Raw genomic sequence first — 12,935 nt, 5'->3', positions numbered from 1 at the left:
GATATGTCAGGAAAAACCACATTGCATTTTTGCACCTGCTGTGTCCATGGCAACTTAATATACGATACTGTGGATCATTAATTTATCAATTCACTTTTTACTGTGTACTTGTATGACCCCAAGGTACTCTCTCAAGCAACATGACTTAAATCATTGTACAGTTAAGTCTGCCCCCCAAGTGCCCAACCTGTAGTATGAACTTTGATGAGAAATACTTTGTTGTGTAGATGAGTAGGCTGGCTTGATGTCAATGACTCTTTCTAGACACCATTATAATGGGTGTCAATTACGTAACGTGACATAAATCTCGCTCTCCCCCCGCTCTCTTCTCTCTCTCTCTCCAACAGAGAAAAAGCCTACAGTTACCGTCGGCCGTTTCCAGGTCACACCCAGCAGAGAGATCCCTGCAGCCTCCGCTAGCCCCGCCCAGGATCCTCCCCAAACCCACCCACAACACCAAACCCCGCCCACAGTCACCGTTAGCACCAGCCCTTCCACCCGGGACAGTGAATCTGATACCAGCACCGAGGAGCAGGGGGGCGAATCAGAAAGCAGCGTTAGCACCGTAACCGTGTCCCCTCCCCAGCGATCCCCCGGTGGGCCCCTGTGTAACCTAGACATTGCCCAGTCCTTGACTGTAGGCCCTAAGCAGACAGAGCAGGAGGACAAGCAGGAGAGTGAGGAGGAGCCAGAAAAGGAGCCAGACAAGGAGCAAAAGGAGGGAGAGAAGGAGGAGGAGGAGGAGCTGAGGAGAAGGGGGGGCCGGAGGCTGAGCCTGAGCCTGTGGGAGGGTACAGCGGGGAGCCCCCAGTTCAGCGGGAGCAACCTGAACCAGCCCTGGATGAGCTACACACGCAGCGCCTCGTATGTCAGCAGTGACGAGACAGAGAGCGAGGACGAGAATATGTGCGAGGAGCTACAGGAACTCAGGGACAGGTGAGTGGAGGAGAGGAGGCGCACCATTTCTGTTTTTGAAGTTAAGTCTCAGGTTGTGAACAAACACACAGTCAAAGTAGAAAACGTTGTTCCACCAATCAAGGTCACCGGTTCCTCCCCAGTCCTCCAAAACAAAACAAACGAGTTATGGCCACACTGTTGATAGGAAATAGAAGTGTGTCTTTATCACTCTAGTTGAATTAAAAAGACTTCTAAGAACTGTTGACATCAACATGTGTAATAAGGTCATACGAATCGTCATTCAGTGGAGGCTGGTGGGAGGAGCTATAGGAGGATGGGCTCATTGTAATGGTTGAAATGGTTGAAATGGAATCAATGGAACGGAGTCAAACATGCGGTTTCCATATGTTTGATACCGTTCCATTTATTCCATTCCAGTTATTACAATGAGGCTGTCCTCCTATAGCTCCTCCCACCAGCCTCCACTGTCATCATTAGAGCATGACATAAGGTTTTGAACATTCTTATAACTTGGTTTGTCAACACTAAATGGTCATTAAACCAAAATGATCTTCCAAATTCCTGACCTGACTGTGAAAACACAAACACCAATTCAAGCTAACTTAATAAAACTCTTCTTGCCCCTGACCTTGACCATCTTCTCCTCCTTTCTCAACTCTTTCCCTGTCCCATTCACTCTCTCTTGTATTCCCTCCTCCTCTTTCTTCTTCTCCCCTCCCCCTCTCTGTCCTTCCTCCCTTCCTCTCTTTCAGGCACCTGTCAGAGGTGCAGGCCCTCCAGCTCACTCAGAAGAGGGAGATTGAGGCGCTTTATGAGCGGATGGGAAAGGTGCCTCCCCCTGGCATCGTGTCCCCTGCCGCCATGCTCAACAACCGCCAGAGGCGTCTCTCCAAGAGCGGCAACTACCCCGGGTTGCGTAGGAACAGCCTGCAGAGACTGGATATACTGCCCCCTGCAGGTCAGTTGGTATTGTAGTAGTTATGTTGCTGTCTGGTTGGGAGTTCGTTATGACTTAGCTATTCCCTCCATGTCTTACAAACACAGGGATCATGCGTAAAAACTCAGTCAGTGGCAGCAGCAGTGGCTCTCAGGAGAGGTCCAGTAAAGGGGTGACCTTTGCCCCCGACTACAACCGGATGGTGAGCAAGCACGCTGTCTGACCCATGATCCCTGAACCCTGACCTTGTCAGTCTGAATAATAACATAGAACATTTTGACAGGTGTAATTCTTCTAAAAACCTGTGCAGTGATGAAAATAATATGTTAACGTAGTCACCTTGATTTTTCTTTGTTAACCTGCTTGGTTACTTGGTGAACACACTACGCCCTCTGACCTCTAACCTCTCTACTACTAGTGAGACGCGTCTCCCTGTGTGATCCGGAGGATTGGGGGTGGGGGCAGGTGATACTGTGGCCAGCCGCCTCCCCTCCCAACCACCAACCAGGAAGAGAGGGAGCCCAATGATGACCAATAAGTTGCCCAGCCCAGTGCTGAACAGATAGCTCCCAGCCTGAGCCTTGGGATGGGGAAACCGGATGGCCAGAAGACATGGGCCTTTTCTCAATTGGATTTGCTCAACTCCTGCGTCCTCTTTCCTCTGTCCTCTCTCGCCTCCTTTTGAAAAAGGTAATTGAAGAGAGGTAGCAAAGAGAGTGAACGAGGACGAAAATGGGCTTGTAAGAAATTAGACTTTTTCTCCACTCAGGCAAATGACGTTTACAGGGATGGATCCCAAAATAAATTTGTTGAGTGATAAAAACAAATGAAGTTAGTTGTTCAATACATTTTATAGATACAACTATAACTAGCATATTGTTTGTAAATATGTGCATGCTTTTCTCCATCAACAAAACAAAAGCTGATTCAAAGGGGGTGTGGCAGATTTATAAATTCTTTCATGAAGGACTCCGGTAGGACACACATGACTATCATCTATGAAAGATAGCTAACAAGGAGGAAGAACACTTCTGTTCGCCTCGACCACTTATCAGTTTCTGAGTCACGGAGGAGAGAGGACAAAGGAGAGGTTGGAGGACAGAGTTTTTCCCAAATGAGAAAAGGCCATGGTCATCCACATGATGGGCCTCACTAAACACTCCTAACGACGATGGATAAGGATCCCATTGTCAGAGCACCAAAGCATCCTATCTGCCATCTGGTCCATGTGCAATACCATGAGTTAGTATTGTGACACCAAGCCAAGGAAGTCCCCCTCCCGATCTTAAGGATGCTAAGCTTATATAGCTGTGTGTAGCATCAGGTCAAAGTGAGCATAGGAAGGCTAATTGTGTGTGTGTTTCTGCGTGTGCTCTTATGCGGTTACTGCCTGTGCTAGTCCTGGAAAACACACGTCCCAGAAGCCCTGCTCTCTCCTGCACCTCGTCATCCAACTGCTGCAAGCAGAAACTCCCCTTAATACAATATGACCCTATTCAATCCGAAGTGCTGAAGATCTGCTTAATGTTGAAATTGACAACTAAAGGCAATGTTCCTGCGGTCGCGGAGACTGCATTCACGGTAAACGCTGCATATGTCTGCTCAAACATTTGCGATACTTCGGCGATATGGATCAAATCCAGCCCTAGCTAGACAGTGTTTTACTGTCCAGATGTTATGAATCAGGAGATAAGATAGCTTTAGCAGGATGAGATGTAATCATTGCCTTCAAAACAGTGCATTTGTAGGGTTTGTAATATTGTTTCAAGTTGGTATTAGAAGGGTTTGCAATATTGCGTAAGGAATGGGATGAACAAATATGCATCTAATGTATTGACCGGCAAGTCAGGTCAGCAGTTTTCTATTTTGCAGCTCCGCTTAGTTGGTGTGCCGGGTGAACTAAAACAAATACACCTAAATAAGAGTCAATCCAAGCTGCCTGCAAGTATCAGCAAAACATCACAACTGTGTTTGGTGTGAACAAATGTTCATGAAGCAACACAAATCACACACGGTGCATGAAAAACTAAATGTCACTTTATTGAACGTACACTGAACAAAAATATAAACGCAACATGTAAAGTGTTGGTTTCATGAGCTGAAGTAAAAGATCCCAGAAATGTTCCATATGCACAAAAGCCTGCTTCTCTAAAATTACATTTGTTTACATCCCGGTGAGTGAGCATTTCTCCTTTGCCAAGATAATCAATCCTCCTGACAGGTGTGGCATATCAAGAAGCTGATTAAACAGCATGGTCATTACACAGGTGCACCTTGTGCTGGGATCAATAAGAGGCCACTCTAAAATGTGCAGTTTTGTCACACAACACAATGCTACAGATGTCTCAAGTTTTGAAGGCATGTGCAATTAGCATGCTGACTGCAAGAATGTCCACCAGACCTGTTGCCAGAGAATTGAACGTTCATTTCTCTGCCATAAACCGACTCCAACTTCGTTTTAGAGAATGTGGCAGTACATCCAACCAGCCTCACAACCACCTACCACGTGTATGGCGTTGTGGGGTGAGTGGTTTGCTGATTACAACATTGTGAACAGAGTGTCCCATGGTGGCGGTTGGGTTATGGTATGGGCAGGCATAAGCTATGGACAACGAACACAATTGCATTTTATCGATGGCAATTTGAATGCACAGAAATACCGTGACGAGATCGTGAGGCCCGCTGTGAGACCCATTTTTTGTTAAGGTATCTGTGACCAACCGATGCATATCTGTATTCCCTGTCATATGAAATCCATAGATTAGGATCTAATGAATTTATTTGAATTGACTGATTTCCTTATATGAACTGTAAACCAGTAAAATCTTTGAAACTGTTGCATGTTACATTTATATTTTTGTTCAGTATACAAACACTCCAGGTCTTATAATATACTACACGTTGTTCATTTGTTACTCACTCTCTATGGCCTAGTAGTAAAGATACTGGGTGTCACTTATCAGCCTTCATTTTTTAAGCATAGAGTGGACGCTTATGCTTTAAAAACGTATTTTATCTTCTTAAGCTATGGATTGATACAATGCACTTTCCATAGGGGTCATTCACTATTGCTATTGAACAACATTTCACCCTATAAATAATAGCGGGGTAAAGATTATAGTTATATATTTTAAATCGGTATGCGTGCCTATGCATTTAATGTTGGTAATTATTTGATTCATGACAAAGAACTGAAGCTGTGAAGAATTCTGAGCTATTTGCCTTAAAGTATGCACATGGGGAACGATTGCAGTAGAACACATGAAATATATTACTCAGATTGTGTTCTTCTAAATCAAGACATCAACAGTAAATATACAATGAAATCTATTTTGTTGTCAATCATGTTTCTAGAAAACATACTGCCATGCAGATTCTGTGCCTTTAACATTTTTTTTTTTACCTTCCAAGCGTGATTGTTTCCTAAATCATATTTGTAAATATTGCTAATAAATGACTATTCAACATCATGCACTGTTTTGAGTTTTCTTTCCCTGTAGGTTGATGTCCAAAATCATCACGCATTGACTTTGAAAACTCAAAACGGATACACCGTCAAGTAAGTAAACAATTTATTACACACGAATCATCTGATTGCAGCTTTACGTTTCATTTCATTCTATAACAACATCCAAATATCACGGAATAGCCCAACACGTAAGCTTTCTCCTATATTACGAGGCCAATTAGTTGCACAATACACAAACAATGTAATATTCTTAAACAACTTCTTATTATATAACAAGTTATATTATATTCAGAAACCAGTTTGCAGGGTATCCAGGTCTAGAGCATGTGCATGGTTACATCTATCTCTACAATGCATATTGAAATAACAGAAATTGATGGGAGCCTCCACCTTTCAAAAACAAGTGTGTATCTTTTGGCCACAGTTGCATATGGCAGATTGACAGTCCAGTCCAGTGTGAGCTCAGCTTCCACTGTTCCTGTGCAGGTGAGGGAGCTGGGAACATCCTTAAGAGTTGGTCCCGGTCCTGGGGCCTCTGATGTAATTTATCTTTGCCTCGTTATCAATGTCCTCCATGATCCTCTCCTGCTTCACTGAGAGGATAGTGTAGCTGACTGAAGACAAGAAATGGTTAAGGTCACAAAACAGGTGTAACGGATGTGAAATGGCTAGCTAGTTAGCGGGTGCGCGCTAGTAGCATTTCAATCAGTTACGTCACTTGCTCTGAGACATTAAGTAGGGTTGCCCCTTGCTCTGCAAGGGCCGCGGCTTTTGTGGATCGATGGGTAACGACGCTTCGTGGGCGACCGTTGTTGATGTGTGCAGAAGGTCCCTGGTTCGCGCCCGAGGTCGGGGCGAGGGGACGGTTTAAAGTTATACTGTTACATTGATGCTGTTGACCCGGATCACTGGTTGCTGCGGAAAAGGAGGAGGTTGAAAGGGGGGTGAGTGTAACGGATGTGAAATGGCTAGCTAGTTAGCGGGTGCGCGCTAGTAGCATTTCAATCAGTTACGTCACTTGCTCTGAGACATTAAGTAGGGTTGCCCCTTGCTCTGCAAGGGCCGCGGCTTTTGTGGATCGATGGGTAACGACGCTTCGTGGGCGACCGTTGTTGATGTGTGCAGAAGGTCCCTGGTTCGCGCCCGAGGTCGGGGCGAGGGGACGGTTTAAAATTATACTGTTACACAGGCAGGAGTAACCTTTGCCTTTTTCCTCTCAAAGAGCATTTCAGTATATTTCTGAGAGTTGTGGTTTTCATTACAGCACCATATTGAGTGCTGTGGATCCTTTTAGAGCAGTGAGAAATGATAAGACACACACACCACACACAAACTAGCTAGGAACCTATTTGGTGACCATGACATGCTAACGTTAGCAGCTAGCTAGTTATTAGATCTGAAAAATATTGCCTAGGCAGACCATTGCCACTGTTACAAATGGCTGAAAGGTGTTACTTAGATCATGTAAAGCATAGACCAGATCATTTTCGACCAGGGATATAAAGTGCAACCATTTTGGTTGCATATGCTCCTAAATATTTTGTTGTGCGACCTGCCATTTTATTTTGGGAGCACCGTGCACCTAGAAAAATAATCACACAGACAATAATTGTTGTAATGATTAAGCTTCGCTGTACCGTTGTATAAGTGCCCTAGAGATAAAAGTGGGTGTAGATTCGTTACTGTCATGACTGCACCATTACTACTGAGAAAAATGTAATGGATTGCGAATGTCATGAATTGACTATACATTCATAAACCAGTTCGCTATTAGAGACAGTGTACAATTTTCAATGTAATGTACCCAGTGGTGTAAAGTACTTAAGTAAAAATACTTTAAAGTACTGCTTAAGTTTTTTTTGTTGGTATCTGTACTTCACTGTTTATATTTTTGACAACTTGTACTTTTTACTCCATACATTTTCCATGACACTCAAAAGTACTTACATTTTGAATGCTTATTCCAATTCACACACTTATCAAGAGAACATCCCTGGTCACCTCTACTGCCTCTGATCTAGCGGACTCACTAAACACAAATGCTTAATTTGTAAATGATGTCTAAGTGTAGGAGTGTGCCTCTGACTATCCGTAAATTTAAAAAACAATATAATATAAGGAATCTAAAATGATTTATACTTTTGATACTTAAGTATATTTTAGCAATTACATTTACTTTTCATACTTAAGTATATTTAAAACTCAATACTTTTAGACTTTTACACAAGTATATTTTACTGGGTGACTTTCACTTGAGTCATTTTCTTTACTTTTACTCAAGTATGACAATTGGGTACTTTTTCCACCACTAAATGTACCTCAATAGGTAGTGCTTTCACACAATGTAGAAACCTAATATTCCACAAATGACTAATTTCAATGACAGGTTTTTGTATCAACATTTTAGCTTTTTATAACAAACAAATGTCTTTATAGTTTATAGGGCTCAAAAGTAGCTAGAAATTAATATAGGTACAATAGAATCAATAGAAAAAAACATTCTGGTGCTTCTAAATGTTATGATCCTAACTTTAAATCGGGTGCACCTGTACTACCAATGAAATTTTTTAATTTAAAGCCCATTAAAGCCCACAAGGAAGCCCATTTTTCTACCAACCTACTTTCCGATACTTCCTCAATTCCTGACTTGGAAGACAGCGCATGTCTTCTAAACGTCAATGGCTAGATGCAGGTGGCTTGTTAGAATTTATAAAATAATTGTTTTTAAGTAATCCAACAATGTGTATGCTGTCATCTTGTCTATTTCAAATCTTCTCTCATTGATTGAGACAGCTGGGTGTCCACCCCAAAGGCCCTATATCAGGGTCGCAACTTTGGTTTTAGAAGTGGCGGGGACAATTATTATATTTTTTTATCCAGTGGGATACACACTCCAAACAGCCTACCTGACCGCACGGAGGCGTCCGCATGGTCCTAAAGCACACCATTGCTTTGTTCTGTATCACATTTCAATGATAAAACTGGGGGACAAAAATGCAATTTCAGTATGTGCCCCCCCTTCCCAAGTGAAAGTTGCGCCCCTGCAATATATTGACCAGATGCTCAGTGGCCGCAAAAAAATTAAAGGCAGGCAGGAGGCGGCAAATCAGGTGGGCCCATTTTAGCCAATAAGAGGGCATATGCAAGTGAACAACAGGTACAACTCCGATATAGTGTTTTTAATCTAAGTTGCCGGGATGTCCTCCTTCTATCAGTACACTCGTACCAACCTATGCTTTACAAAACCTTTATTCAATGAGCCAGAAGTAGCAAATAAGCCACTACACGTTTTGTTAACCAAATTCAACACACATTGACCTCCATACAAAAACTCCTCAGGTAGTCAGCAGAAAAAAAGGAAAACACCACCTGCTGGAGAAGACAGATTTGGGCCCAGTTATCCATCTTGCTTCACCTCTTCCTCTCTGACACTCACCTGTCTCGATCAATGAGTGTTAGTGCTAACTTGGGTCCTTAGGATGTCCCTACCCTTTACATTAACTTCAATGGGGGGTGGTGACATCCCAAGGAATCCGGATTGCAAGGACCGTCAATGAGAAGATTTGAAGTAGACAAGATGGTAGTGTACACATTTTTGCTTTACTTCATGGAGAACAAAAATGTACATAACAGAGCATATTCTAAATGTAATTATAAACTGGGTGGTTCAAACCCTGAATGCTGATTGGCTGACAGCCGCGGTATATCAGACAGGTATGACAGAACATGTATTTTTACTGCTCTAATTACGTTGGTAACCAGTTTATAATAGCAATAAGGGTTTGTGATATATGGCCAATATACCACGGCTAAGGGCTGTGTCCAGGCACCTTAGCCGTGGTATATTGGCCATATACCACACCTCTTCGGACCTTATTGCTTAAACAACCCACTTGCAACTTGCCAAGGAAATTTAGAAGACATGCGTTGTCTTCCAAGTCAGGAATTGAGGAAGTATTGTCAAGTAAATGTTTGACAAATTATATGTGCTACGCTTTACACTACCTAAGTAATAACCGCTATCATCCAGCTGGAACAGTAGTAACGACTGAGATATGCATGACACCCTAGATGGAAGGATACACATGCCGATGACAAACGCCCCGATAGCTAGTCCAGTTATGCGGTTGCGACTACGTATTTTTAGCGCGTTTTTCTTCCAATAGTCGAGATCTTGTCTTTTCCTGAGAACTTGTTTCTGTGCCGCTGTAAGTTGCTCCTTAGAAGCGGTCTCTCCAACTCCTTCAGCCGCCATTTCAGTGTTGTTATGTGTCTGATAGAAGTGACGTACGTTTTTTTTTACGTTCTTTGGTTTGTGACTGTACATGACAGCCCAACAACTGGTGCATTTCCGCCCTCTATCGTTTTGGAGTAGCCTACAAAGACCACACATTCTGGCTGCGTTCCAGCACGTTTTTATTGCAGTCGCGCTGCGCAGATCACCAATTAGTGGAAAGTAGACTTTACTCCAACCATTCACAGTTCAGAATAATATCATTTTAATATCTAAACTTTGTCTTCAAAATCAAATCAGATTTTATTGGTCACATACACATGTTTAGCAGATTTTATTATGGGTGCAGCAAAATGCTTTGCAAATACTTCCAAACTTTTGGGTAATGATTTGCAGGGTGATATAGGCTAGTTATTGTCATCATGTTATCAATTTAATTCATCCTCAATAATTTTCAAGGTTAAATAAATAATTGCAAGTGAGGACTTGGTGGACTGTATATTCTTTAGGTTAGGTTTGTGTGTCCGTTCCTGTGTGCTGGTAAGGGCACAGATGACAGACAGGTAGGATTACAGTTGAGGTGGTTTAATAATGCTGAAGATGCACCAGCACGAAACAGCACCACACAGTGTATGTAGTATGAATGGGCTAAGGCACATAGCGGTCTGGCAACTTGCTTTAACCAAAGTGTGTGTGTGTGTTGTATATTAACAAGGAAGCACATTGGCCTTGGCTAACACAATGATATCTAATTGGTGGGAAAACACAAGGATGGCTGTAACTTTCTCTCACTTATCTACTCTAGAGCTGATCTTCTTCTCTGAGCTGTAGATCGCCCAGAATGGCTACAGCTCTGATATTATGAACTAACATTACTGATATGATTAACTACAAATACTTCACAGCCTTTTGTACAGCCGCCCCTGAATTCACTATGTTAATTCACTCCTAAGAAAGGCTCAATACTTAAACTTGATTATCTTAACTCTTACTTAACTTTTACTTACATATCATATCCAAACTTAACTAACATGAGACCAGATGTCTAGGGGTGTCTAGCCACTCCATTAGCAAAGGGCCTGGCTAGTATAACCACCAATAGCTAATCAACTTCAGTCCAGTACTTAAATGATGGGAAGGGTTCTGAGTCTCTGGGGCTGACACAGTCTGAGACTCGAAGGAGGGAGCGCTCTGGACTCTATTGGCAGGAGCTGGCTTGACCCCTAGAGCAGCGGCAGGCAGTAGCTCTATGGTGGACAGCGTAAAAGGGCTACGGCTCTGGCGGAGACTCCCCAACCTGATCAGGCAGCGACCTCCAGATGAGGGGAAACTGAGTCTTAGGGTCAGGAGGCAGATGTGAGCTGATAATCGGGTTGAGCTGAGGTCTCAAAGCAGGGACAGACTTGTTCTCCAGAGAAGGCAGCAGAGCTCCCCAGATAGGGTGTGACTGTGGACCCTGGGCTAGAGCTGCAGATGGTTCTCGACAACTGGCAGATTGGAGCTCCCAGACGGAGCCAGGGTGGACCTCACAGGCAGGGACTAGCGGAGGTTGCAGGGGAAAGGACGGAAAGGCCCAGAAGACAGGGTTGAGCTCTGGCCTCTCAGGAAGCGTTGCTGATGGTCTCCAACGAGGAGCAGGCGGAGGCTCCCCCACAGGATCGGAGAGGACCTTGCTGGTGAGGACTGGAGGCTGAAGCGGCCCCCGTGGAGGAAGCCATGGTAGGCTCCCACTCAAGACCAGGTGGGGGATCCCCAAATGAGCTGGTCTGGTCTCGTTGTGCTGAGGTAAGTGGGAACCGCACTGCATGGGCAGCTAGTGTCTGGAAGCCAGGGCCAAGTGGAGGGCCAGTGGCTAGAGATGAACATGGCTCCTCATCAGGAGTAGGTGGGGGCTTGTTGTTGGCTTCTAGTGGAGCCCCCCTAACTGAAACAGGGATGACTCCTAGTGTAAAGCCAGGTGGTGGCCCCTGGGCTGCAGCTGGTACCAGAGATACTGGGACGGGCTGATGATCCCTTGGCTGCAACTGGTGGCAGAGATACTGGGACAGGGGCTGAGGATCCCTGGGCTGCGGCTGGTGGCAGCCAGGGAGATGCTGGCTGATGAACGGCGGCCTGTGGGCCTGTGGCTGCAACACGCTGTTGTCAAACTGTGTCAAACCACTCACTGTTGTCAAACTGTCCATCGCAAGCCGCATCTTCTTCGTTGGGAGATGGCTTTGTATGCTCAACCAGCTCTGACGCGGGCCGTGGTGGTGCCAGCAGACCTCTATCTGCTGGAAGGGTACCTCGGGATGAGGGCTCTGTAGGGGCTGGCTTAGTGGGAGAGAGACTAGCTATAGACTGGGATGTGAGCTGTGGCAGCACGGAGCGGAGAGTCTCAGTGAGCTGTACCATCTCTTCTTGTTGCTCATGTGACTGAGTGAGCCTGACTTGCATAGCTCGCTGGGACTGCCGCAGCTGGGCTTTCCCTTGTTCGATGTACTCTCTCACTAGCTCGTTCTCTGTAGGTGGCTTCCTGTGTTCCCAGTGACTGTAGCAGACCATGGACAGACCTCTATGTTGCTCCTTACTCTGCTTACAGTAGCTCATCCTTCTGCTCTCATGGGTCAGATGAGGGTTTAGGACAGACCTGTGCTCTCTGAAGGTCTCCCACTCATCTGGAGTTGTGTCCCATCTGGCCTGGAGAGGAAGGGACTGGGTGGAGTGAGGGGTGTCATCTTGGCAGCTCCCGCCATGCGAGGTTGAAGGTCGTCTTCTTGCCCATGTACATACTGTGCTACTATAACTTGGATAAGGTGAGGCTTGGCGCCTTGGATGATCAGACCTGGTCCAGGCTTCACCGGTAACTCAATGCATCTTGATCCGGGAGTAAACACCTTTATCCGGCTCGAAAGGACCACAATGTAAGTGAGGACTTGGTGGACTGTATATTCTTAAGGTTAGGTTTTACTTCATGTGTTCGTTCCCGTGTGCTGGTAAGGGCACAGATGACAGACAGGTAGGATTCCAGTTGAGGCGGTTTAATAATGCTGAAGATGCACCACACAGTGTATGTAGTATGAATGGGCTGGCGACTTGCTTTAACCAAAGTGTGTGTGTGTGTGTGTGTGTGTGTGTGTGTGTGTGTGTGTGTGTGTGTGTGTGTGTGTGTGTGTGTGTGTGTGTGTGTGTGTGTGTGTGTGGACGTGTTTAACTATTCTTGTGGGGACCAGAAGTCCCTACAAGAATAGTAAACGAACAAAAAGTTGACCAGCTGAGGACATTTTGTTAGTCCCCACAAGGTCAAATGCTATTTCTAGGGGGTTTAGGGTTAAGGTTAGAATTAGTGTTAGGGTTAGAATTAAGTTAAATATTAAGGTTAGGAGCTAGGGTTAGTT

At 44.6% G+C, this 12,935-nt stretch overlaps 2 protein-coding genes across 2 annotated transcripts in view; one reads left to right on the top strand and one right to left on the bottom strand.

Annotated features, from left to right (window-relative positions):
• Positions 1 to 4,001, top strand: part of LOC120034331 (serine/threonine-protein kinase WNK4-like) — a 75,296-nt gene extending 71,295 nt beyond the window's left edge. The window contains exons 18-21 of the mRNA XM_038980849.1: positions 348 to 936; positions 1,671 to 1,876; positions 1,963 to 2,057; positions 2,274 to 4,001. Of these exons, the coding sequence (XP_038836777.1) occupies positions 348 to 936; positions 1,671 to 1,876; positions 1,963 to 2,057; positions 2,274 to 2,276 (893 nt within the window). The 3' untranslated portion in view covers positions 2,277 to 4,001. The remainder of the gene's footprint in view (positions 1 to 347; positions 937 to 1,670; positions 1,877 to 1,962; positions 2,058 to 2,273) is intronic.
• A 1,409-nt stretch (positions 4,002 to 5,410) lies between these two features.
• LOC120034439 (cytochrome c oxidase assembly factor 3 homolog, mitochondrial-like) lies at positions 5,411 to 9,594 on the bottom strand. The gene is made up of 2 exons (XM_038981002.1): positions 9,408 to 9,594; positions 5,411 to 5,938 (listed from the first exon to the last, which is right to left on the bottom strand). The coding sequence occupies exons 1-2, from the start codon at positions 9,577 to 9,579 to the stop codon at positions 5,832 to 5,834; spliced, it is 279 nt and encodes a 92-aa protein (XP_038836930.1). The 5' UTR covers positions 9,580 to 9,594; the 3' UTR covers positions 5,411 to 5,831.
• Positions 9,595 to 12,935: the final 3,341 nt, after the last annotated feature.

Source organism: Salvelinus namaycush, chromosome 41 (assembly GCF_016432855.1).
Source record: "Salvelinus namaycush isolate Seneca chromosome 41, SaNama_1.0, whole genome shotgun sequence".
In the NCBI taxonomy this organism is placed as follows: Eukaryota; Metazoa; Chordata; class Actinopteri; order Salmoniformes; family Salmonidae; genus Salvelinus; species Salvelinus namaycush.
Note: the sequence above shows the minus strand (reverse complement) of the source record. Positions and strands in the feature narration are given on the sequence as shown.

Coding starts and splice junctions, on each gene's coding strand:
- LOC120034439 (XM_038981002.1), bottom strand. CDS start 9,579: ATGGCGGCTGAAGGAGTTGGAGAGACCGCTTCTAAGGAGCAACTTACA. Junction 5,939..9,407: donor GGCGTTTGTCATCGGCATGT/GTATCCTTCCAT, acceptor TCTTGTCTTCAG/TCAGCTACACTATCCTCTCA.